This window comes from Solanum stenotomum, chromosome 10 (assembly GCF_019186545.1).
Source record: "Solanum stenotomum isolate F172 chromosome 10, ASM1918654v1, whole genome shotgun sequence".
Taxonomy (NCBI): Eukaryota; Viridiplantae; Streptophyta; class Magnoliopsida; order Solanales; family Solanaceae; genus Solanum; species Solanum stenotomum.
The window spans coordinates 51,565,894-51,591,100 of NC_064291.1; the positions used below are offsets into that span (position 1 = coordinate 51,565,894).

General features: G+C 35.6%; 5 protein-coding genes across 5 annotated transcripts in view; 3 read left to right on the forward strand and 2 right to left on the reverse strand.

Moving 5' to 3' along the window:
- The window catches only part of LOC125841406 (probable serine/threonine-protein kinase PBL19), a 17,206-nt gene extending 14,590 nt beyond the window's left edge, over positions 1-2,616 (forward strand). Inside the window, 1 exon segment of the mRNA XM_049520528.1 lies at positions 2,096-2,616. Coding sequence (XP_049376485.1) covers positions 2,096-2,235 — 140 coding nt within the window. The 3' untranslated portion in view covers positions 2,236-2,616.
- Positions 1-25,207, reverse strand: part of LOC125841392 (lon protease homolog 2, peroxisomal) — a 369,735-nt gene that overhangs the window by 343,042 nt on the left and 1,486 nt on the right. The gene's annotated exons all lie outside the window — the stretch shown is intronic.
- LOC125841413 (uncharacterized) lies at positions 8,371-9,043 on the forward strand (the record flags this gene model as incomplete). Its single annotated transcript, XM_049520535.1, has 3 exons — positions 8,371-8,713; positions 8,892-8,917; positions 8,975-9,043. Coding segments are annotated over exons 1-3 (438 nt in total), but the record flags the coding sequence as incomplete, so codon positions are not given.
- Positions 9,046-11,560, forward strand: LOC125843132 (SNF2 domain-containing protein CLASSY 3-like; the record flags this gene model as incomplete). Its single annotated transcript, XM_049522355.1, has 2 exons — positions 9,046-9,441; positions 9,564-11,560. Coding segments are annotated over 2 exons (2,220 nt in total), but the record flags the coding sequence as incomplete, so codon positions are not given.
- Positions 12,504-15,359, reverse strand: LOC125843133 (SNF2 domain-containing protein CLASSY 3-like). The gene is made up of 2 exons (XM_049522356.1): positions 14,463-15,359; positions 12,504-14,276 (listed from the first exon to the last, which is right to left on the reverse strand). The coding sequence occupies exons 1-2, from the start codon at positions 15,357-15,359 to the stop codon at positions 12,504-12,506; spliced, it is 2,670 nt and encodes an 889-aa protein (XP_049378313.1).

Genomic DNA, 25,207 nt, shown 5'->3' on the forward strand with positions numbered 1-25,207 from the left:
AAAATAGGAGCTTAGAGGATCATCTGTTCAACAAAGCTGTACCTGTAGTTCCTTGGAGAACAAGATTGAAAATTATCCTTGGTGCCGCGCAAGGGATGGCTTATCTGCATGAGGGACTAGAAGTCCAGGTATGCTTAACTACTCAGATAAAATGATTGGCACTTCAAATTCTGCTAATCAGGTCACAATTGATTTTCTGCTTATGACATAGAAAACACATATTATCTGACTTTGCTAACAGAGTCGTATCCTTAATTTCAGATGCCAAAAGAAAATCCAGCTGATAATTAGATATATACATTAGACTTGTTTATCAAGCTCTCTAATTACGTGACAATTTTTTCCATTTAATCAAGTTGATGAATTTGTAGCAGTGTGTTGTCAGGGGTTAACCGACATGCTTTGCTTTCTTAACATTATTAGGAAACTGGCAGATACCTGTTCCATTTACTGGAAAAATGCAACAAATAAACTTCGTTAATTCACATGTATCAGTATTTCCAACTAAGTTCTGAAGCCAAGAAAGATAAAACGAGTAGGCGTGGTTGACAAGAGATAGCATGTTTATGATCATAATTAACACCAATTAAGCTAAAAGCATTTTGTGCTCCTAAAATCACCTTTCTTCTTTCTATCCCTATACAAAACTCTTGAACTTTTTCTTTCATTTCCTTTCTTAATGAATACTTTTTGGTTAAAATTGAAGGTGATATATCGAGATTTCAAGTCATCAAATGTGCTTCTGGATGAGAATTTTAATGCAAGGCTTTCAGATTTTGGGCTTGCAAGGGAAGGGCCAGCTGGTGACCGCTCTCATGTGTCTACCGCAGTAAGTGATGACAATGTTCGATTTTGCATGGATGCTGAATTTTTATAGTGAACTTCCCTAGAAAGAGGGTGTGGTAGGGGTTTGTTATGCCAAATTCTGTACATTCGAAATATACCTGTCTTTTTGGCTAATACTTGAAGGGACTGCATTTTTATGTCTTCTTTTTGCCTAAGTTGCTCGGACTTTTCACTTTCGTGCCGCACCCGTGTCGACACGACGTGGGTGTGGTACCAGAGTTGGTCAATCTATTTTGGGGACTTTGACCAAAATCAACAGAGAAATTTGGGATAAATACAATGATTTCTGTAATCAGGACAAAAGCTAAGATGAAATTGAAGAAAATGTAGTGCTTTGTATAAAGACTGGAAAAGAAAAGTAATTTCTATGTCAATCCTTTTCCTTTTATCACCTTCTGGGATTCTCCCCTTGATAAATATTTTTTCCTCAGAATACTTTGTAAGTTTTCCTCATAATATCTCATAATTTAGACATCTAACTCTAATTTAGATATTTGAATCATTTTTAGCCGAATCCCCACACCCGTAGGCCATATCTAAACTTGGATCTGGACCCTTGAATCTTAAGATTTAGATCATGAAGGATCCGACCTTTGGATCCACACCCGTATCAAACACCTGCACATGAGTCCGAGCAACTTAGCTTCTCGCTATTGGCTCATATTCCTCTTCCAGTCGCAAGTCACCATGCTGTTTGTTTTCATTGATCTCTAGCTATTTATGTAACCATGTGCTTTATTACTTTACTAGCTGGTATAGTTTATCTTTAGTTATTTTTAGGCCCTGAATTGCACAGGTTAGTCATGCTTTAGACTTCTATTCTCGTGGCCTGATTGTTAATACGTAATTTTTTGTTCTTAGCCGGTGGGGACTTTAGGATATGCTGCCCCTGAATATGTTGAAACTGGACATCTATCAGTTAAGAGTGATGTATGGAGCTTTGGAGTTGTTCTCTATGAGATCCTCACAGGCAGGCGAACTTTGGAAAGGAGCCGTCCTGTGATCGAGCAGAAGCTTCTTGATTGGGTAAAACAATTTCCTGCTGATAGTAGAAGATTTAGCATGATAATTGACTCGAGGCTTCGAAATGACTTCTCACTTATTGCTGCTAAGAGAATTGCAAAACTGGCTGATAGCTGCTTAAACAAGAACGCCAAAGAGCGGCCAAAAATGAGCGAAGCGGTTGAGATACTGACACAGGCAGTACAAGAATCACAAGAAACAACTTCTATTGAAGCTACTGGTGCAGGTGCATCTAGGCCTACACAACTTCCCTTACCTAAACAACTCAAAAAGAAGACCATCGCTGAAACTGCACGACCAATGAGCCCCTTAGCTCAGGCAAGTCTACTCAAATATGGTCTATACAAGTTACTCAAAATAAGCTAATATGAACCTTTTTGTCTAACTTTCTTTACCTGCTATTTCAGGCTTGAAGACTCCACATATCGCGGAATCAAACTTATATCAGCCTCAAAATTGAGATCCTTATGCACGGAACGAGTAAATTTTTTCTATATACGTATATATATGTTAAGTAATATTCTTTGGCAAAAGAAATGGTCTTTATGTGTACCATTAGTTCTTTTTGATTAAGTATGTTTACACTAGGGAGAGTATGGCAAAAGGAGGGAAGTTTTCTTTTTTCTATTATAAGTGATACAAGTACTTGTAAGCTCCATAGTTAGGACTTGTACTCACTAGTGTGTGTTTTTGTAAATAAATCCATTAGTTTTCCAAGTTATCAAAGTAACAAATTTTGTCTCTTTATTCAACTCTTATTTGTGTGGCATCCAAAAATCTTAACTATATAACTCTGCATCTATTCATATATGAGTTCTGAGACTTGGGATTTGGACATGTGATTTCATTTCTTTGATTTGAAATCAAAGATGAAATCAATATTTGAACATGCGATTTCATCTCCATCTAAATTCTATAATCTCCAAAAAGCTTGATTTGGGAATTTCATATCATGATTTCAAATATTTCATACATAAAAATTGATGGATATTTTTTTTCGAGAATACTATAGGAGTGATGAAATATTCATGGAATATAAACATGATGATATAATTACTAATGATTTGACCAACAAACGACTAAAAAATATAGCAGCCTACAACTTATGTTCAATTTTTTTTATTGAACTAAATTTTATCGATAAATGCTAATATGTTTTTTTAAGAATAGCTTTGTGATGATGTATTGTACTTTTGTTATGAACTTTTTTTTGGTATGGAATTTTGCTTATTTGGCAAGATTGTATAAAAAATTGAGACAGTTTTGATAGTTTTCACAACTTGTAATTTTTTTTTTTACGTTTATGAGCAAAAAAGACAACTTAAAAATACAAATTGCATGTTCAAACAAAACTTCAATTTCATCTTATATTGATTTCGTATCACATGGCCAAACGGACCCTTAGTATTTTATAATGGGGGAAACTAAACAAATGCCCCATAAATACACATTAATTACAAATATATACCCCTTACATTGATGCCCCCTAAATAATTACAATAGATACCCCAAGTGATAATTTCGCGTAACTGACATATATACATATACTGTATTGATATCATTAAGGTTTCTTGTTCACACCCTGTACTCATTGGTAAATGATACTGTAAGAGTATATAATACCAAATTATCAGTCTTAATGATACCAAGACATCATATATATATATATATATATATATACACACACCGTGATATCATTAATGTATGTTGTATATAAATTACTTATTAGTAAATGATACTATAAAAGTATATATTACCAAATGGTAATATATCTCTAATAAAGGAAAAAAGAAAATAAAAAAGAAGAACAAAGAGATAAATAATAAATATTACCAAATGATATCTCTAATAAAGGATAAAATGAAAATGATAAAGAAAAAAAATAGTAAAATTGTTATCAAATTGGATAATATGAAGAAAAAAAAAGAATAAAAATAATAAATGAGAAAATAATAAAAGAGAAAATAAAAATAATAAATAAGAAAAGAACACAAGTAATTTATTTTATTTTCTTAAAAAGATTAAAATATAGAAAGAGAGAAAAAATAAAAAGAAGATAAACTAACCAAAATAAATAAATAAAAATATTACAAAATTGTAACTCTAATAAAGGACCAGATGAAATAAAAATAAAAATAATAAATGAGAAAGAATAAAAGAGAAAATAAAAATAATTAATGAGAAAGAATAAAAGTAATTAATGGTAAAACAAAAATAATAAATTAGAAAAAAACAAAAATTATTAATAATAGGACAAAAGTTTTGGGCGAATTGAGCCTAACTTTTAAAAGGCTAGAGGCGAAATTGGGCCTAAATTTAAAAAGGACTGAATAGAAATTCGGCATAAACTAAAGGGGATATATGTTGTAATTTATTGAGATTAGTATTTGGGCCAGTGAGTATTTCCTGAATTAGTTTGAGTTGGGCAATAAAATTGTAATTATTTTATGTTTTGTGGTCCATTTATGTAGTTTCCCCATTATAATGTACATATATAGTTGAACTAGACGATTGTTTTTCAATTTTGAAAATTGTATACAATTGTAAATATATTTTTATATACATTTTTTTTAAGTGTTTAGGTTCTCCGCACGACAATACTTTTTTTTTTTCATTTTCCATTCCCGCTAATTGGAGCCCAGCTTAAAACCTCTGGTTTAGGATAAAAAATACTTACCACTCCACCACAATTCTGGATTGTTGGTCACAAAACAACACTTTCCATTGAACAACCAAGTAGATATAAGGATTCTAGCTCATGCCCAATTAGAATAGATGTTCCTCATTTCGTTTGTGAGAACACGGAACATTAAAAAATCTAGGAATATTACAATATAATTAGACAAATCACCAAAAAATCATCCTTGTCAATTTAAGAAGGCTCATAATGTGAACCTATTGAGAGAATGCAAAAGTCAAGGCAAAAGAGAAAGACATGAACATACATTATGGTTAATCAAGAACATATCATGAAAACCTCATGTAGGCAAGTTAATGGGCCTTGCAATGACAAACTCATTATGATAAGGTTAACTTAATCAGGCAATAATTAGTGTCAGAAGTGAATAATAAGAGTTTCTCGACTAAATAAGAGAAAGTCAAAGATAGAAACGAAAGAAATAGTCTAGAGTTAGCACGTGAGATTTTGAACTTTGAAGGAGATTTGGACCAATAAGACAAGAATCAATCCTACTTATTGAGGTATATTGTTTGTGACAATCCGATGTAATTCCAATTCATTTATGTTAGCTCTAATCCTAGAACGTCTGTCTTCGTTTACACTATTTTTTCCTATTCGACTTTCTACCTTCAAATAGCATAAATGAAGACATACATTCTAGGATTAGAGCTAACATAAATGAATTGCAATTACATCAGATTGTAACAAACAACATACCTCAATTAATAGGGCTGATTCTTGCCTTCTTGCTCCAAATCTCTTTCAAAGTTTCAAATCCCACGCGCTAACTCCAAATTACTCTTTCGTTACTATCTCTGACTCTCTCTTATTTATAATCAGAGAACCCTTGTTATCCGCTTTTGACGCGAGCCCTAATTATCGCCTGATTAGGTTGACTTTTTCGTAATGGGCTTGTCATTGTGAGGCTTATTAATCTGCCCAAGTGAGCTTTTCATGATATTTTTTAAACTTTGTATCAAATCAAACATCACATGAATCGAGACGAAAGAAAAATATTCTTTTTGACATAGTTATAAGTTGTAAAAAATTCATACCAAACACTAGGTGAAAAATATATTTTTTAAAAAATTAAAAAATTCAAGGGTTCTTGCTTCATATCATCCTCGTTCCTTTGAAGCCAACGAGATATTTCAATTTCATAAAATGCACAAAATATTTATCCACTTTAGTCTGTGAAGATTTTTGTTTTTGTACCATCTGAAAGTGATATTACTACACATTTTTTTCACTTTATATGTGAAAGAAAATTTTTATACACATTTGTAGAAAAAATTTGACGTGCTATATATTCTCTCATTTGTCGTTGCTCCTCCTTAACAAAACCTAAAACTCCAGCCACTCCCCTCTTTTTGTCACGTTTCTTTTTCTCATTCTATATTAGTGTATGTTTTTTCGATCAGTCCTTGTTACTCTATTTTTACGTATTTAGAATAGGTTTATCAATATTTTTAGCCTCTTGGGAATATTCACAAATTTCCCTAAATATTAATTATTTTATCGTTTAATAGTTCATGTGTTATGTACTTATGCTAAATTGTATTATTACTTCAATATTTGATGATAATACCTCTAGAAGTACTCCAAATATGACTTATTTCCTATAAATTAAAAGGAACATTTTGATTAATAAAAGATAAAATATACCGAGTTATAAGTGTCAAAATCAAAATTTATTACTAACTCAAATACCAAACGTGCAATATTAGCCTTTGTAATTAATTTTGAATTATGACATTCTGGTCACAATAGAGTTTCACACTATTGGTCACCCACCCCCGCTATTCTTCAGGTACGAACTATATAAACTCGTTTTTATGCAGTAACTGATCACCATTCACACAAGAGATACTAATTGTATTAGACAAATTCGATGCAAATAACATGACTGAGAAGACGTTGTCAAGTGAAATCGTTTTATGGCATACCACCCTCTATTAGGGCTGTTCAAAATCAAATCTAAATTGATAATCCGAACCGATAATTTGGTTATTGGGTCAATGGTTCAAGTTAATGGCTTAACAGTTTGAGTCTCAGTTTACCATAAACTTCTTATCGGCTTATCGGTTCGGGTCTCGGTTTGGCCATATTTCAAATTGGATGCCCGATAATCCGATAAGAAGTTTAATATTATATCAGTTAAGGACTTAGACACATTTAGCCTTTAGGGTCTACATTTCAATCTTTAGACTCTTTACAGTAATTTTATAGTTGACACTAAAATTTCACAATAATATTCTAAAGCTGTGACATCACTCATTGATTCACTGTCACTACTCCCACGCAGACGAGTTATTTTGAATATCATTCTCTAAGTGTCTAAATTGAGGTTCAAATGGTTGGTTCCGTTACTTTAAGTCTTTGTTTTTATCTTCTCATTACAATGAGCGATTCAATAAGATATACCTGCAATGTTGCAATATTACCATCTGCAATGAAAAAGTTTTTATTAGTAATGGTCTCATGATCATTAGTGGTTTTCGTTAGTAGTGTTGTAATGGTTTCTCTTTATAGTTCATATCAAAATTGGCTTGGTTGTTATGAGGAATTCTTTTGAGCTTGCCAGATTAGGCAATAATAGGCAATATTGACATCTCTGTCCAGGTTAATATGGAGTTTTATTAAGTATTTATGTAGTAATGGACTAACGGGGAAAAGTTCATCAGTGACTACTGGCTACTGCGTACTGTTGATTAGTGATTAGTCCATTAGTAATTCTCAATGAAAATTGTGCGAACTGTTAACGATTAAACCGATAACCGAACCGATAACGATCACTAACCGATAAATCGATATCTTAACGGTTTCATAACGGTTGAGCATGATTACAAACCGATAACTGATAAGTAAAACCGTAAATTCCAAATCCGAACTGAACCAACCGATACGCAGCCCTACCCGCTATATTAATTCAGTCACCTTTGTAACAGGTTCTAAGAAAATTTAAACACCCTTTGTCACTAAGTTGAGCAGAACATTTATTTTTCAAAATTATTTCGTTATTAATTTACTTTTTCTAGGTTATAAACAAACCCGAAACCTTTCAGATCAGTGGTCTATAATCATCTATCTCATTCTTTTTTTTCCTAAAACCTAATATGATGAAATATTTTTCTTAATCAATCGTCAATTTTTTACTCGAAATAATTATAAAAATTTACACAAATAAGAGCACGACATTCAATGTAATAAAACTATAACTACAGGATATGAATTAAAACTAAAGAGCGTAGCTACGATCGTACCCACAATTTTGAAAAAAATTATGTAATTAAATTAAAGTATACCCTTGCTAAAGAAAGACAATTTTTTTTTGACAATTCATGTGACCCAGTTGGAAGAGTTAACATTCACACTTTACATCGTTCTGAATAGTTGGAACTCGGAATATTCTAATGTATCACAAAATGCACGCACTTTACATAAGTTTTTTCTGTCACGCTAAAAGGCTTGTCTAAGTCACGTTTTGCTTATGCTGTTACTCTATCTCCTTCTATATATATTTGTGTCGATGCATTCAATTCATTCAAACTCATCACTCTCTATTACTCTGTTTATACCGTTTCAAAGCTATCCATTCTTGATTTTCCGGCAGAAAAAAGGCCTTTCCATATTACTCTGTTTTTTTTACAGTTTGGAAGAATTCAAAGCTATCCATTCTTGATTTTCCGGCAGAAAAGGGGCTTTTTTTTTATTCAGGTTAGTATTTGTAAATGCAGTTCAGTCTTGTTGTTATTGTGAAGAATTTCTTTTAGAATTTTGATTGATAACGGAAATCGTGTATTTTGTCTCAGGTGTGGAAGATGGATTCAGGGGATGGCTCTGTTTCAAAGAGGAGGACTAGACAAGAATCTTTAAAATGTATGGTGGAGATAATTGAAAAGAGGAATGAGTTGAGTCAAAGTGGGAATTCTACGAATGGAAGGAAAAGAAAAAAGATGGAGACTTCTGGAGGTGACGAGAGAAATGTGGAAAACAATGGGAGGAGGAAGTTCAGTCGAGGAACTTCTGAGTACTTCACAAATCAGACATTCGTCGAGGAAGTATCAGATGATGATGATTCGTCATCGGAGGAGACTGATCCTGATGTTGATATTGTTGAGGAGGAGGAGGATAGTGATCCTGATGTTGTAATCGTTGCGGAGGAGGAGGTGGAGACTGAACCTGATGTTGTTAACGTTGTGGAGGAGGAGGAGGAGGAGGTGGAGACTGAACCTGATATTGTTAACGTTGCGGCGGAGGAGGATGAGGAGGACGAGGAGGAGGAGACCGATCCTGATGTTGTTATTGTTGTTGAGGATGAGGAGGATGAGGAGGATGAGGAGGATGAGGAGGATGAGGAGGAGGAGAGTGATCCTGAGGTTGTTAACGTTGCGGACATGGGCAGGACAGGGGACAAATCCAAAGAGTTTACTGATACAACCTCATATTCTAAGTCGGAATTCGAATCTTCAACTGATGCTCTTCGAAAGAATCCGAAGAAGATTCTTGAAGAATCTGAATTTCTGAAGTTTATTGTTGATTCAATAAAAAATGTCGATGATCGTAATGAAGTCATTCCTCCAGCAAAGAAGGAACATGTTTCTGTCAAAGAAACACTTCCTTTAGTATTTCAATTTGAAGACGAGGAACCTCTTCCCCCAGAGAAAGAAGAGTGGGAAAAGGAAATTGAAGATCTTTTTTCTGAAATGAACATGTGTATCTTGGAATCACATATTGGATTTACGAATCCATCAGTTTCGCCGATGCAGAGTGGACGACTAAGTGACTGTCAGATGGGGAACCACAAGCTTAAGCTAGATGAACAAATTGGACTCATCTGTTCAGTTTGTTCATATGTCCATTTGGAGATGAAATACATCTTCCCTGATTTTGTAAGTATTACGAGTTTTGTTCTGTCAAGCACTTTCCTTTTCAAATATTTTTGTAAATACATCTTCCCTCCAATTTATTTATGATTCACTCTTAAATTCTTGAACTGATGTGTCATCTGCAGGCTCAGAGAACTCAAGGGAGGTACGAAAGAAAATTCTTTGGAGAATCCCCATCAGTCTTGGATGTTGACGGCTTCAGAGTTCCTGATTCTTCAACAGCTGAGGATTCTCCTATTTATGGAGAAGGAACTGTGTGGGATTTAGTTCCCCAAAGTGCCAAAGCTACAATGTATCCTCATCAACGTGGAGGATTCGAGTTCATGTGGAACAACATAGCGGGAGGTATAAAGATTGAGAGGCTGAGAGAGCCCCTATCGGAGAGTAAGGGAGGGTGCATTATCTCACACCCACCTGGCACCGGAAAAACCCGACTCACCATAGTGTTTCTTCAGTCATATCTGAAGCTGTTCCCACAGTGTCGGCCTGTAGTCATAGCTCCATCAAATTTGCTTCTTAACTGGGAAGCGGAGTTCCAGAAATGGGCGGTGGACATTCCCTTCCACAACTTGAACAGCAAAAACTTCTCTTTAAAGGAAGATGAAGGTACTGTTGGTGTCTTTCACCGTTTATCCGGTGCTGCGAAAAAAAATCCACACCTTATACGGATGGTGAAGCTGAAATCCTGGGCGAAAAGTACGAGTGTTTTGGGAATCAGCTATGATTTGTTCAGGATTCTCACAGGAGAAGATGGAGAGGGTTATGCCAAAGAGCTTAGAGAAATACTCCTAAAGTTTCCTGATCTGCTGGTCCTTGAAGAGGGGCACACTGCTCGGAATGAGCACAGCCTTGTGTGGAAAGCACTGAAGAAGGTTGAAACAGAGAAGCGCATACTTCTTTCTGGAACTCCGTTCCAGAATAACATCAAAGAGCTGTACAACACTCTCTCTGTAGTTAGTCCAAAGTTTGCTTCTGATTTGGAGCAGAAATGGGCTTCTCTTAGCAATTCAATTGACAAGAATGCCCGAGCGTTGGAAGAGCTTAGGGATATTATTTCACCCCTTGTCCATAAATGTAGCGAAAATGTAAAGAAGGTAAGCCTTCCAGGTATACGGGATACAGTAATACATTTGAAACCCACAGACTTGCAGAAGGAGTTGCTTAAAAGAGTTCCAGAGAATCCGGGATCCTTTTATGAACAAAATCTGATGTCTCTGATCTCTGTTCATCCTTCATTAGTGGCAAATAGGAAGGAGTTCTCTGAGTTAGAAAGTCAGCTCAAGGAAAGAAGATGTCGGTTGGATCCTGATATTGGGGTAAAAATGAAATTTGTTATTGAACTGATCAGACTATGTGGTGGGTGGAAGGAGAGGGTTATAATATTTAGCCAGTTACTTGATCCTCTAAACCTGATCAAGGAGCAGCTCAATTCTCTCTTTAGCTGGACTTTAGGCCGAGAGATTCTCTATATGGATGGGAAACTTGATGTAAAGCAGCGGCAGATATCAATAAATTCTCTTAATGACCCTAAGAGCGATGTCAAAGTGCTTCTTGCATCGACAAAAGCCTGCTCAGAAGGAATAAGTCTAATAGGAGCCTCAAGAGTGGTTTTGCTTGACGTTCTCTGGAATCCCTCAGTAGAACAGCAAGCCATCAGTCGAGCCTACAGGAATGGTCAGACAAAATTTGTTCATGTTTACTGTCCAGTGACATCGAAATGGGAGGTTGACAAGATCGAACAACAAACAAGAAAGAGATATCATTCAGATGTACTTCTGTCCAGGAATGAAGAGAACACTTCATGTTCTGTGTCAGAGGATAACATACTTGAATCCATGGTTAAGCATGAGGGCCTCCGTCATATTTTTGAAAAGCTATCTCATGCACCTCGTGTGGTGCTTACTACATGCTTTAATTCTGGTTGCCAACCTTCAAAAGGGAGTAGTTAGGTACATGAGGCAGTCCGTCTTGTTTAGTGTATTTTGTTAACTTGCTAGTCTTTGTAAAATGGCTCAAATGTTTTATCTCTTTCTTGTAAGGCTAGGATGTTGTTACTGTGAGACATTTTTATCTTGTAATCTGATTCTTAGTGGAGAATGCAAAATTTATTTATTGTGCTTTATCTTAGTTTTGAAAAACTAACTCTTAGTTTAGTCCTAACTTTCACTTACACTGGTGCTTATCGTATAATTCTTTAGCACTGCTTATCGTAATAGGTTAAGTATAATGGTTCCATCACTTCTGCTTGCACAATGATCTGAGCTTGCATGAACTCAGTACTTTAAGTCAAAACTGTGAATCAAGTGCTTCAAACTAGAATCACGATAGATTGTTAGAAACTAAACACTGGTCTGTCGAAATGATTCAATTTTCTGAAGCCTAATCTGTTCTCTGAAGCTTTTCTATCAGCCTCACTCGTGTCAAATTGATTACAACTTAATTACCATCGAGACTTCGAGGTATATTGGTATGTTGCTTCACCATTCACAGGTGCAACATCCTTCAGTTTATCTTTAGATGTAACGAAGCCTATCAAACTATGAGGAAGAACCAACAGTAGATCGTCGAGTCTTTGAAGCAACAAAAGTGCAGCTGCATCATTAGCTGTTGGTTGACTAACTTCTCTGATGGAAGGAAGCACAAATTTCTCTTTCCAAATAAAAAAAGGAGCATTCAAATTCAATTATAAATATTAAAGGAAATCATAAATTTGGTACATCGACCTCTTCATGAAGGAAATAGAAATCCGATATGAGTATACACATAGTATGACTTCCAAAATGTGTATATAATCCAACACGTTCTGAATGAGTTAATTCATATAATTTAGAAGTTCAATGTATTCTTTTAAATATAAATAAACTCTCATAAGAACTTAGAACATCCTGTGGGTGATGAAAAATCCAATCTGCTCTCTTCGTAAACCAGGTCTGAATTTGCACATTCTTGCATCAAACAGCTTGAAACCAGAAGGAAAGGAATAAGATACAAAGATAGGTAGTAAACAAGTCAGATTACTTCATGTAGCAGCAAACGAGAAGAAATTAAAGCACATACTAACCTAATTAACTGCTCGGTGCATGAGATAGGTCTTCAAAAATATGTCGGAGGCCCTCATTCTTAACCATGGATTCTAGTATGTTATCCTCTGACACAGAACATGAAGGATCCATCTTGATTTCATTCCTAGACAATAGTACATCTGACTGATAGCTTTTTCTCGTCTGTTGTTCGATCTTGTCAACCTCCCATTTTGATGTTACTGGATAGTAAACATGCACAAATTTAGTCTGACCTTTCCTGTAGGCTCGACTGATAGCTTGCTGTTCTACCGAGGGATTCCAGAGAACGTCAAGCAAAACCACTCTTGATGCCCCTATAAGACTTATTCCTTCCGAACATGCTTTTATTGATGCAAGAAGTACTTTGACATCACTCTTAGGATCATTAAGAGAATTTATTGATAGCTGCCGCTGCTTTACATCAAGTTGGCCATCCATATATAGAATCTCCCGGTCTAAAGTCCAGCCAAAGAGAGAACTGAGTTGCTCCTTGATCAGCTTTAGAGGACCAAGTAATTGGCTAAATATTATAACCCTCTCCTTCGGCCCATCGCATAGTTTGACTAATTCAACAACAAACTTAGTTTTTACTCCAATATCAGGATCCAACCGATATCTTCTTTCACTGAGCTGACTTTCTAAATCAGAGAACTCCTTCCTGTTTGCCACTAATGAAGGATGAACAGAGATCAGAGACGACAGATTGGAAAGGGAGCCCGGATTCTCTGGTATTCTTTTAAGCAACTCCTTCTGCAAATCTGTGGGCTTCAAGTGTATCACTGTACTCTTTAAACCCGGAAGGCTTACCTTCTTTACATCTTCACTGCACGTATGCACAAGTGGTGCAATAATATCCCTAAGCTCTTCCAATGCTCGGGGATTATTGTCAATGGAACTGCTTAGAGAAGCCCATTTCTGCTCCGAATCTGCAGCAAACTTTGGACAAACTATGCTGAGAGTGTTGTAAAATTCTTTGACGTTATTCTGGAACGGAGTTCCAGACAGAAGTATCCGCTTTTCTGTTTCAACCTTTTTCAGTGCTTTCCACACAAGGCTGTGCTCATTCCGAGCAGTGTGCCCTTCTTCAAGGACCAGAAGACCAGGTAATTTGAGAAGCATTTCTCGTATCCCTTTGGCATTGCCGTCTCCATCTTCTCCTGTGAGGTTCCTGAGCAAGTCATAACTGATTCCCAAAACACTCTTACTTTCAGCCCAGGATTTCAGCTTCACCAAACGTATAAGCTGTGTATTTTTTCTTCCTGCATCAGATAAACAGCCAACGACACGAATTGTAGCTTCTTCTTCTTGGGAGGAGAAATCTTTACTGTTCAAATTGTAGAAGGGAATGTCCACCTCCCATTTCTGGAACTCGGCTTCCCAGTTAAGAAGCAAACTTGATGGAGCTATGATTACAGGCCGACTCTTCGGAAACATCTTCAGATATGACTGAAGAAACACTATGGTGAGTCGGGTTTTTCCGGTGCCAGGTGGGTGTGAGATAATGCATCCCCCCTTACTCTTAGATAGGGGCTCTCTCAGCCTCTCAAGTGTTATAGCTCCAGCAATGTGTTCCCACATAAACTCAAATCCTCCACGTTGATGAGGATACATTGCCGCTTTAACATTTGGGGAAACTAAATCCCACACTGTTCCTTCTTCATAAATAGCAGAATCTTGGTCTGCAGAAGAATCAGAAGCTCTGAAGCTCTCAACATCCAACAGTGATGGCGACTCTCTGAGATATTTTCTTCTATGCCTTTGTCGAGGTCTTCTAGCCTGCAAATGACACATAAGTTCATGATTTTAAGAGTGAACAAAATATAAACTAAAGAGCATTCCCGTTTAATTGGGATCGCAAAGCTACAGAAAAAACTGTCATAAATTTAGATTTAGTAGAATGTGTGCAGCAGATTTTTTATTTTTTAAAAAAAGTGCTTGACAGAACAAAACTCGTATACTTACAAAATCAGGAAAGATGTACTTGATTTCCAAAATCACATGTGAACAAACTGAACAGATGAGTCCAATTTGTTCATCTAGCTTAAGCTTGTGGTTCCCCATCTGACAGTCACTTACTTTTTCACTCTGCATCTGCAAAACAGGTGAATTTGTAAGTCTTATTCGTTCTTCCAACATACACATGCGCATTTCAGCAAAAAGATTGTCGTTTTCTATTTCCCATTCTTCTTTCCCTGGGGGAAGAGGTTCCTCGTCTTCAAATCGAAATACTAAAGGAAGTGTTTCTTTGACAGAAACATGTTCCTTCTCTTCAGGAGGAGTGAGTTTATTATGATCATCACAGTCCTCTTTATACGAGGATTTACACTCTTCGTAATCAGACTCCTCCTCATCATCAGATTCCTCCTCATCAGACTCCTCATCATTCTTATTCTTAGACTTGTCCATAGAGCGTGGCCGAAGAAAATATGTTCGGCCTTTGTTGTGGTTTTCACTCTCAGCAACAAGTTGAGGTACAATAGCTACATCAGGATCACTCTCCTCCTCCGAATTATCAGATATTTCCTCACAAGTTCCGGAAATGAACTTCCTCCTCTTGTCACCTCCAGAAGGCTCCATCATTCTTCTTTTCCTTCCATCCTCTCCAATATTCTCCACAACTTCACAGTCCTGTTTAGACTCCCCGTCATCACTAAGAAGAATCGGACCTTTGTTGTTTTCACCCTCAACAGTAACTGGAGGACTCCCCAATGGGATATCCACGACGAGCCATTTCTCGTTAGTCCCATCGTCCACCCATGTTTTACACCCACATTCACAAGCTGTGTATCCCGTTTTGGTAATGGGACGTTTACAATTTCGACAAAACCATCTTGAAACAGAGCCATCCCCTGAATCCATAAATATGCACCTGAGTCAAATCGCATAACCATTAGCATACTAAAAATTGATCAGAAAATAATTAAGTTCGTTTTAGACTTCCAAAATGACAAATATTTTGAGAAAGAGGAAGTCCTATTAAAAGAATAGTGTGAAACAAAGGATAATAACATCCACTACACCAAAAATGATCTTTATCGGCAATTTGTTAACGGCAATAGCTCAATTGCCGCTAAATATGTAGTTTTAGCAGTAATTAGCACTCTTTGTATATCTTTCTGAAGCCTTTAGCGACATTGGATCTAATGGCACTTAACTAATGTTAGTAAAAACTTTAGCACTCTTTATTAATGTGTCTATTTATTGCCGCAAAAAATTGTTTTTGTTGTAGTGATGTAGGAGTGACAAACGAGTGAGTTGAGTCGATCGAAAACGAATTAAACAAAAATGAATAAAGTACTCGACTCGACTCATTTTTAAATTGGTAAAAATGAGTTACACAATGGATAATATGGATACCCATAATATAGTAGAGATCTTGTTAAAAACTTTGAAAATGAAATATTTTTAAAGTGCTTTTTATCACCCCACCCCCTTCCAGCCCACCTGCCCCCTATCCCAAAAAATGAAAAAAAAAATAGTTTGTTTTTATTAAAAAAAAATGAATTCTTTTTTAAAGGTTTTTTTATCACCCTACCAGCCCCCCCCCCCCCCCCCCCCCCCCCCCCCCCCCCNATTTTTTTGAAGTTTTCTTGCCACCCCACCCCATCCCCCTTCCAGCCCCTTCACCAAAAAAAGTTAATTTGTTTTTTTTTTTTTTTAAAATAGATTTTTTCCTTACCCCCACCCCACTCCCACACACTACCCCGACCACCTACTGCCAAAAATATACATTAACACCATCATTTTTTTTATGAATCAACATTTTTTACCCATTTAACTACCACTTTTAAATGTGTAATATGAATGTTATTCGTTTTTACCCATTTTATATGCGTTGAGTTTCCAACCCATTTAAAATGGGTAAATATGGGTGAATACCCATATAAATTATCCATTTCGTCACCCCTAATAGCATGTATGGATTGAATCTACTATAAATTTTGATTTTGATAGTTATGAAATATGTAACTAAGACAAATAAATTGAAACAATAATGTAATTTTAGTGATTTATATTCACATTAAAGTTTATTCAAGTAGTCAACTAATTTTTTTAAAAATATTTTTTTACTTTAAAATATAAAATATCTGATTATGTCATCACATTGGTAAAATAAAAAAATGACACATTAATTACAACGTAGGCAGGGGAAGAGTGTTACACCCCGAATTTGAGAAAGGAAAAATTTCAGATTTTCAGAAGTTGCAGGTGCCACCGACGGAGGCTACGTACGAACCGTAGGTGGGGTCCGTGGTTGGCCACCTCAACTTTCCCCCAGAATTCCTAGAAAACCCTTGACCAACGGCAGGACCTACGGACCGTAGTCCAGGTCCGTGGATCAGACCCCAGATTTCAGCCCTCAGATGTCTATCGACGACTGATAGGACAGACCGTTAGTCGACCTATGGTCCGTCGGTCAGATCTGTCGATGGGCCAGTTGACTTTTAGTTTAGGGGTAATTGGGTCTTTTCTTAATTATTTTATCCCCTAAACTACTTCGTTTTGGTCAGTTTTAGCCTATTATTCTAGTCAGAATTTACCCTAAGCCATTATTCACTAGAATTCACCAAGCTTACAACGAAAAAGAGGAGAAAAGAGGTGATAGCTTTCTCCAAGAATGCAGTAGGTTTTCCTCAGTTCCATCCCCGAAATCAAAATATTTCTCCATTAAATTCGTCACCAGACATGTGTGATTTCACTATTGGGTTACTTTCGTCCACTAGGTCCTAAAATTCAGTCTGATTCTTGATTCGCTATATCTTGCTTAGACATAGGGTTTCTAAAACCTTAGATAATAGTTGTGATTTAGCTGTTAGAGTGTTCCTAATCAGATTATCATGTTTTCGTTATCGTTACTTAGTTATTTGCATGAAACTCAGACCCTAGTTGTGTAGATTCTCTTAGTTCATGAATTACACATGCTAGGTCAATTAAACATATATATATTCTCCAGCTTCGAATGTCACATTATCAGTATATAATTGTTACATTCTCAGATTTGCATGTCAGTATTTTGAGCTATTCATACACAATTCGAGTTGGGAGTAGGCTTAGCACTGAGTGGACTAGGGTTTCAGCGTACCCTCATAGTCACAAAATTACGTGCCCTCGTAGGTTAAGTCCCTATGTGGGCATCAAATTTAGTGATCACGCCAGTCATGCTTTTATACCCCTGGCAAGGTATATCGACCGCTTCGATATGATGTATATATCGGACTCCACGTTTAGCTCACGTGGTTTTATGTCGGTTAATAGTAGCTCCCACAGTCAGACTCTAGTGCATTCAGGTTTTCAGTTATATTTCAGTATTTAGTCTCACCATGTCATGTTAATAATCAGTACTTGGTCATTGCATTCAGTTCAGTTCATTTCAGTATATTTCAGTATATACATTATGTTCAGATTATGTCATTGCTCAGTTATGCTTTGTTCAACTTACATATTTGTTCAGTTATATTCTATATCCTGCATGCTCAGTACATTCCAAGTACTGACGCATACTCTGCGCTACATCCTTTCATGATGTAGGTTCAGGTCCTCAACATTCAGATTATGCGTAGATCGATTCCCGATCCATACTCAGTAGCATCAGTGGTCCTCATACTTCGAGGACAATAGACATGTTTTCCATTTCTGTCTTTTATTTCAGTTTCAGTTTTGCTAGGGTTAGTTGGGGACATGTCTTAGCAATTCTGGTTAGTTAGAGGCTTTTTCAGACATAGTTTTAGATTCAGCTTTAGCATTTGAGTGATTGTTCAGTATTACTAAACTCTTAGAAGTTTTTTATATATCCAGATCGGTATTGGGAAAATTTTGGGGGTTATGAGTAAAATAAATGAATTGCAAATACCTCATTTATCATAAATGACATACCTCAATTGATCGATAGAGTTGATTTTTGTCTTCTTGATCCAAATCTCTTTTAATGTTGACAATCTAATGCGCCAACTCCAATTCTTCCTATCTCTATTACATCACGTTCTGGTGTGTGTGTGTGTGGGGGGGGGGGATTTATCGTCTATTGTTGTCTTTTATGATTGATTAGCAGGGTTACCTGAGAGGTAATGATTTACGCTGCGGCGCTCTCTCTTATTTATAGTACAAAAAAAACCCTAGACGTTCTCTTTTAACATGGGCCCGAATTTGGGCCGGATCAAGTTGGGTTTCTTGTGTTGGGCTTCTCATTATGAAGCCCATTGACTTGTCTAGGTATGTTTTTCATGATTGGTCATAATATATATTTTTCATGTCCTCTCATGCCGAGACTTTTATCTTCTCACAATAGGGTCAAATCATGAGCGTTTTTGGACTGGTCGGTGGCGGAGCTAGAAAATTTATCAAGGGTGTCCAAGAATAATTTTTTTTGATAAGTGAGGCTAACAATTCTGGCATGAACGATCCCAACATTCTATCAAATACGAACAATCAATATGTTTTTTCTTCTGCATTGATTTTATAATACAAAAAATATATGAATTACTATGTATAAAGTGAAATACTAATGGATCAAACGAGCCTAGATTTATATAAAACACAAATTACATGATCAAATGAATTTATTTTTTTTTAAAAGTGATTTTTCAAAAGTACATTCGATATTGGATAAAATTAAAATTATTATCTATTTAATCACATATTTCAAATAAATTATTTATGTATGTATATAAAAAACTCTATATTGATTTAAATGGCAATATTAAGAATTAAGAAACTTGAGAAATATTTAAGAATTTTAGGTGAACTAAAATTAATAATAAAAAATTAATGTATTTGTTTGATGCAATAATAATCGTGTGTGTACAAGTGGCATGTTGTCAAAATAAAATAAAATATTGTGTTATAATGGGGTTTGAACTCACAACAACTTGATTCAAATGGACAACCTTTACCACTGCACCAAAGGCTCAATTTTTGTCAATGATGTCCAACTTTAAATTTAAATATCATTCAAAAGCAAAATTTGACATTTATATACAACATAATTTTCCAACGAAGGGTGTCCAACTGGCTTTAGCTCCGGGTCGTCTTAACCACTAGGTCACTAAAGCCATCGCTTGGGCCCCCATATTTTTTTTGGAGGAGGGGCATTTTTTTAAAAAAATACTTATACATATTATTAAAAAAATTATATGTACTTTTAATTTTTTTTTAAAAACATATAAGAAGTATAAAATAAAATAAAAAATGACCGTTAGTTTTCCCACTTTTTTAAGGGAATGGAACATTTTTGGGAATAATTTCCTTAAGTGGGAAGTTGTGTTTCCTTATTATTTCCTAAAGATTTGACCCTATATGATTATTTGCCTAATACTCATCCTTTTTATTCTCTATTTTATTATTTTTATTCTCAATAGTGAACTCTCTCCTAGATTTTTTTGTTTTTTGATTTACTGTTGTTTACAAGTTACAAAAGAACAAAATTTGCTTTTGGATGTCTTCTTCAAAATCTCAAGTGCAATAAGCAATCATTATATTGCAGGAACTCAATAATATTTCGACATTGTTATATCAACTTCTCAAATTCGTGAGCCAGATTTTATTATTCTAACTTTATTTTATAGTTTTTCTTGAAAATTTGTTATTGTTAATATTCTTAGTTCATAAGTATATATTCTTTTTTTAGTTCTTATTAAAATTTATTCGATTTAAATATGTAAACTAGAAAATATGATTTCGATTTTACCAAAAGAGAGCAATAATACAAGTAGAATATAATGATCTAATGAAAATACTCAATTAAATAAAAAGACTTGATTCTTTACCTAATGCGTATATTGCTTAAATAATAATGTTAGCAATTCCTGTAACCGTTGCCTCAATCGAAAGAAGGTTTTCGAAATTAAAACTGATAAAATCTTATGTAAGATCAATAATGTCTCAAGAGTGATTGAATGAATTAGCTATATTATCAATTGAAAAGGAATTATTTATACAAATCGATTATAAAATTGTAATTAATGACTTCGCATCTAAAAAGCTAGAAAAGTAAATTTTAAATAAAAGTATATATGATAATTTATTTATTTTTTTAAAAAAAATATTAGGGCCCCTCATTAAGGTTTGACTTAAGGCCCCCAATCTTGTTGTGTCGGCCCTACTATCGCTCCGCCCCTAGGACTGGTAATGTTGGATTATATGATATTATTCTCTCATGATTTTTTTTTATGTTTATGAGCAGAAAATACAACTGAAAAATTCAGATTGCATGTTCAAACAAAACTTAAACTTCATTTTATATGATTTTGTATCACATGGCCAAACTGACCCTTAATATTTTATAATGTACATATATCGTTAATCTAGATGATTTTATCAAATTTTGTACAATTTTGAAAATTCTATACAATTATAAATATATTTTTATATAATTCTAAGGGAAAATTGCATGAGTTGATAAACATTATTTGTTTCATTTAATTATTGTGCGTGACTATAGTTTAATATAATTTGCTATTAAATATAGGGCCCATACCTACTTTGTATAATGAAACAAAAATAGTCTTCCCGGCTTTTGTATACTCATTTATACAAATCCAATTTCATCTCCCTCTCTCCATTCCCTCATTCTCTCTTAAAATCACTCATACACATCCAATATTTGAATTTGAAAATTTATACTATCCCTCCTAATCATGATTCATTATTGCACGTGGCCGTCCAAATTTTCGCTGGGTTTAACACAAGATTTTGCAGGTAGCCATCCAAATTTTTGTTTGGCTTAACATAAGATTTTGGAGTCAATGCAGGGTCTATTGCAAAATCTAGAAAAATTGAAGAAGAAAAATATATTCAAGAGTTGAAATCCAAGAAAAAGAGCGACCCAATAGCATTGCAGCAAGTTATCAATAATACTAAGACAAGCAACATCGAAATAGTTGAAGGGGGAATAAGAGATGGTTCATTAGATCTGGACAGATCTAGAGAATCACAACTATTCGTATAAACCCTAATGTATCACAATTTGTATATTTATTAGTAGTTATTATTTATACACATACAAAATTGTGATTTAATTCCATATATACACATAACTATATTGATGTGTGTGCACGCGTGGGTGCGTGCGAGCGTGGGTGCGTGCATGCGAAGGTGTGAGTCAATATTCATAAACATATACATTTACAATTTTATAATTATATACAAATACAAATAGTTGTATATTTTATACAAAAATTTGTATATTTATACATATGCATATACTTTTATATAGTTATTAATTTGTATAAATATTGGTGTTAGTATTGTAGTAGAACTCATTTTGGACAAAAATATTTTATTAAAAATGATTAGCGTGAATCATGAGATTCTAAAAAAATTCTATTACCGTATTTAGTGTCCATTATACATTTATTAAAAATAAAATTTGTATAAATTTAAAACAATAAAATCGAGATATACAAATCTAAGGCTCTATAGCAAACAAAACTATAGTCATGAAGCGTAATTAGATAAACTATAGCTATGGAGCATTATTTACTTAAATTTGTTTGCCATATATGAAATTTACCCATTTTTAAATTGTCAAGGCTCTCCACGTGACGACACTTTTTATTTTATTTTCCATCCAATGTCCACTACCCACATTAGAGCCCAACTAAAAACCCATTTTTAAATTGTCACGGCTCTCCACATGACGACACTCTTTTTTTTATTTTCCATCCAATGTCCACTACCCACATTGGAGCCCAACTAAAAACCTCTTGTTAAGGATAAAAGAGTAATTGGCACTTCATCACACCCATGAGTTGTTGGTCACAAAATGACACTTACCATTGAACAACCAAACAGACATAAGGATTCTAGCTCATTCCCACTTAGAATTGATGTTCCTTATTTTATTTTTGAGAAGAGGGATCATGTCTTTACCGTGAGAAGACATTAAAAGAACTAGGCAAGTTAGAATACAATTAGACAAATCGCCGAAAATTCAACCTTATCATGAAAACCTCACGTCGACAGGTTAATTGGCCTCACAATGACAAGCCCATTACGAAAAGGTCAACTAAATCAGGTGATAATTTGGGTTCGCATCAATAGTGAATAATATGGGTTCTTTGACTATAAATAAGAGAAAGCCAGAGATAAAGACGAAAGAAATAATCTAGAGTTAGCGCATAAGTTCTTGAACTTTGAAGGATATATGCACCAAGAAAAAAGAATCAACTCTACTAATTGAGGTATGTTGTTTGTGACAATGTGATGTAATTGCAGTTCATTTATGTTAGCTCTAATCTTAGAACCGTTGTCTTTATTTATACTATTTTTTCCTATTCTACTTTGAATTTTTTTTCTTGATTCGAAGGTCTATCAGAAATAACATTCTATGTTTGTACATTCGAGGGTCTATCAGGAATAACAGTCTAAATTTAGTGTAATCCCACTAAGTAGGGTCTGGAGAGAGTAAAATGTATGCAAACCTTACTATTACCTTAGAGGTAGAATGTTATTTCTGATAGACCATCGGTTAAACATAAACCGTCCAAAGTAGATGTCACGCCCCAAACTCAAGGGGCGCAACTGACTCCTAATGCCAAAACTCAGACCCGAGCCGACCCTGCTGAACCATTTGCTACTAGCGCATGGCAGTCACTTGCAATTAAGAAAACAAACAAGTATATCTCGGCTTAAAACTAAGCACTCGGCCGGCAAGGCCCCTGTCAACAGATCTATAAAAGAAACAACTACTCCCAAGAGTTTATATAAAGAAACTGTCAACTAGCACAGAAGTCCTGATTGGGCCATCAAGGCCACCATGATCTCTATACCAAAACTGAAAGCATGTATATAACAAGACAACACATCACACAACCAACAAGCTTTAACAAACCAACAAAGTAGGCCAGCATGGCCATAACGTAGTTATAAAGCCCACACACTAGTCTGCAAGCCTCTAAGAGTATTAACGATTGGCGGGACAGGGCCCAGCCTACCCATAGAAATATGTACAACAAAATCTAACAAAGGACAAACACTGGCAGCTCCGGAGGAAAGGGGCTAGCCAACGGGATAGAAGTCAATCCTGCTGCTGAGGAGGTCTACTCAGTCGTCTGTCAGGACCTGCATGCATGAATGCAGTGCCCACAGGCAATGGAGCGTCAGTACAAAATAATATACAGAGTATGAAAGGCAATAGGCTATGATCAAATATCTTAATATATTGGAATAATCCGATAAATAAATCAAGGATAAGATAAGTGTACTGACCTGCTCATAAATCTAAATTTATCAAAAATAATAAAACAACAACCTAACAGAGCCCCCATAATCTCGGCAGGTACAAACAGCACACAAGACCACCTATTCAGGCCCCCATAAGCCCGGAAGGTGCCAATCAATCTATATACCCCTATCGATAGTCCCCTAGCCCTGTAGGCAATCACCTAGCCCTCTTAGGCATTAATATAACCCCATAGTAGCACATAGTTCTCTTAGGTATCAACATAGGTTATAGACAACTCATAGCCCTATTAGGCAACAACATAGCCATGTAGGAAGCCCATAGCCTTCTTAGGCGTCAATATAGCCCTGTAGGCAACTCATAGCCCTGCTAGGCATCAATATAGCCCCGTAGGCAACATATAGCTCTTTTAGTTATGCATATGGCCCCGTAGGCAGAACATAGCCCTTCTAGGCATAAATCACATTCCTCCAGCTAACCACAATAGNCAACTCATATGACTTACATGGATTTAAGCAACACGAAGAGAAAACAACATGTGTATGCATATATATCAGAAGATCGAAATCATCTATAGAAGATGACTTCAATTTTCAAGATTGAACCATAACTTTCACAGCCTATCAATCGAGATAATAGCGAAATAAGCATATTCTAACGATGAGAACATTAACTCGGGAAGAGGGGAAAACACCAAGCTTTCAATGAAAAAACGAAAACAAATAACAACTATGGACTTTCAGGCAGGTTCCATCACTGTTTAGCAGCCAATAAAGGGGTCAAAACGCCCAGATGCTAATATGTAAATAGCTTCATGTTGTTAAGAACAACCCATTACGAGTAAGAGGTGCTTGAAGCGAGATGGGTATTACCTTTAAGGGTACAGCGAACGGGGACAACGAGTTAGCAATTGCGATCCTTCCACCACGAAAATGAAACCACGAACAGCGATCCGAACGGAAGTCCAAACTCAAACGAACTACTAGTCTTCTCGAAAGCAGGGATCGAAGAACTTTCTGTTTTCTAGCTCCCCTTTTTTGCTTAAGTTACTCTCTATTTTTTCAGCTAGAAAGATCCAATCTAAAAGATTTCCAACTATAAAAAAAAATTCCCCCTCTTTTTCACAATGAATAAAAGTAAATATATAGAAGGGAAAAGTAGGCTTCCGAAAATGGGGGGAAAGGATAAAATCGAATTCAAAAGGCCAAAATTTGAAATTCAAAACTTCAAAACCTTTCACCCTTCCGGCTAAACCTCTTTTCTTTGAGATTTTGACTCATTCCGAAAGGGGAAAGGAGGACAGAGGCGTGCCTACTGCCTGCTGTGGAGAGAGACGTTGGCAGCTTGCTGGACTCGGGTTTTTTTTTCGTGTTTCGATGGGCTGCTGGAGCAATTTCTGGCGTTGGTTTTGCTGGGTTTTGTTTCTGCGAAAAAGAAGAAGAAGGTGTACAGGGGAATGGGGTTGGGTACCGCTGTTGGTGGGTTTGGAATGGGTATGGGATTATTTTGGTGGAGTGGAGCATGTATT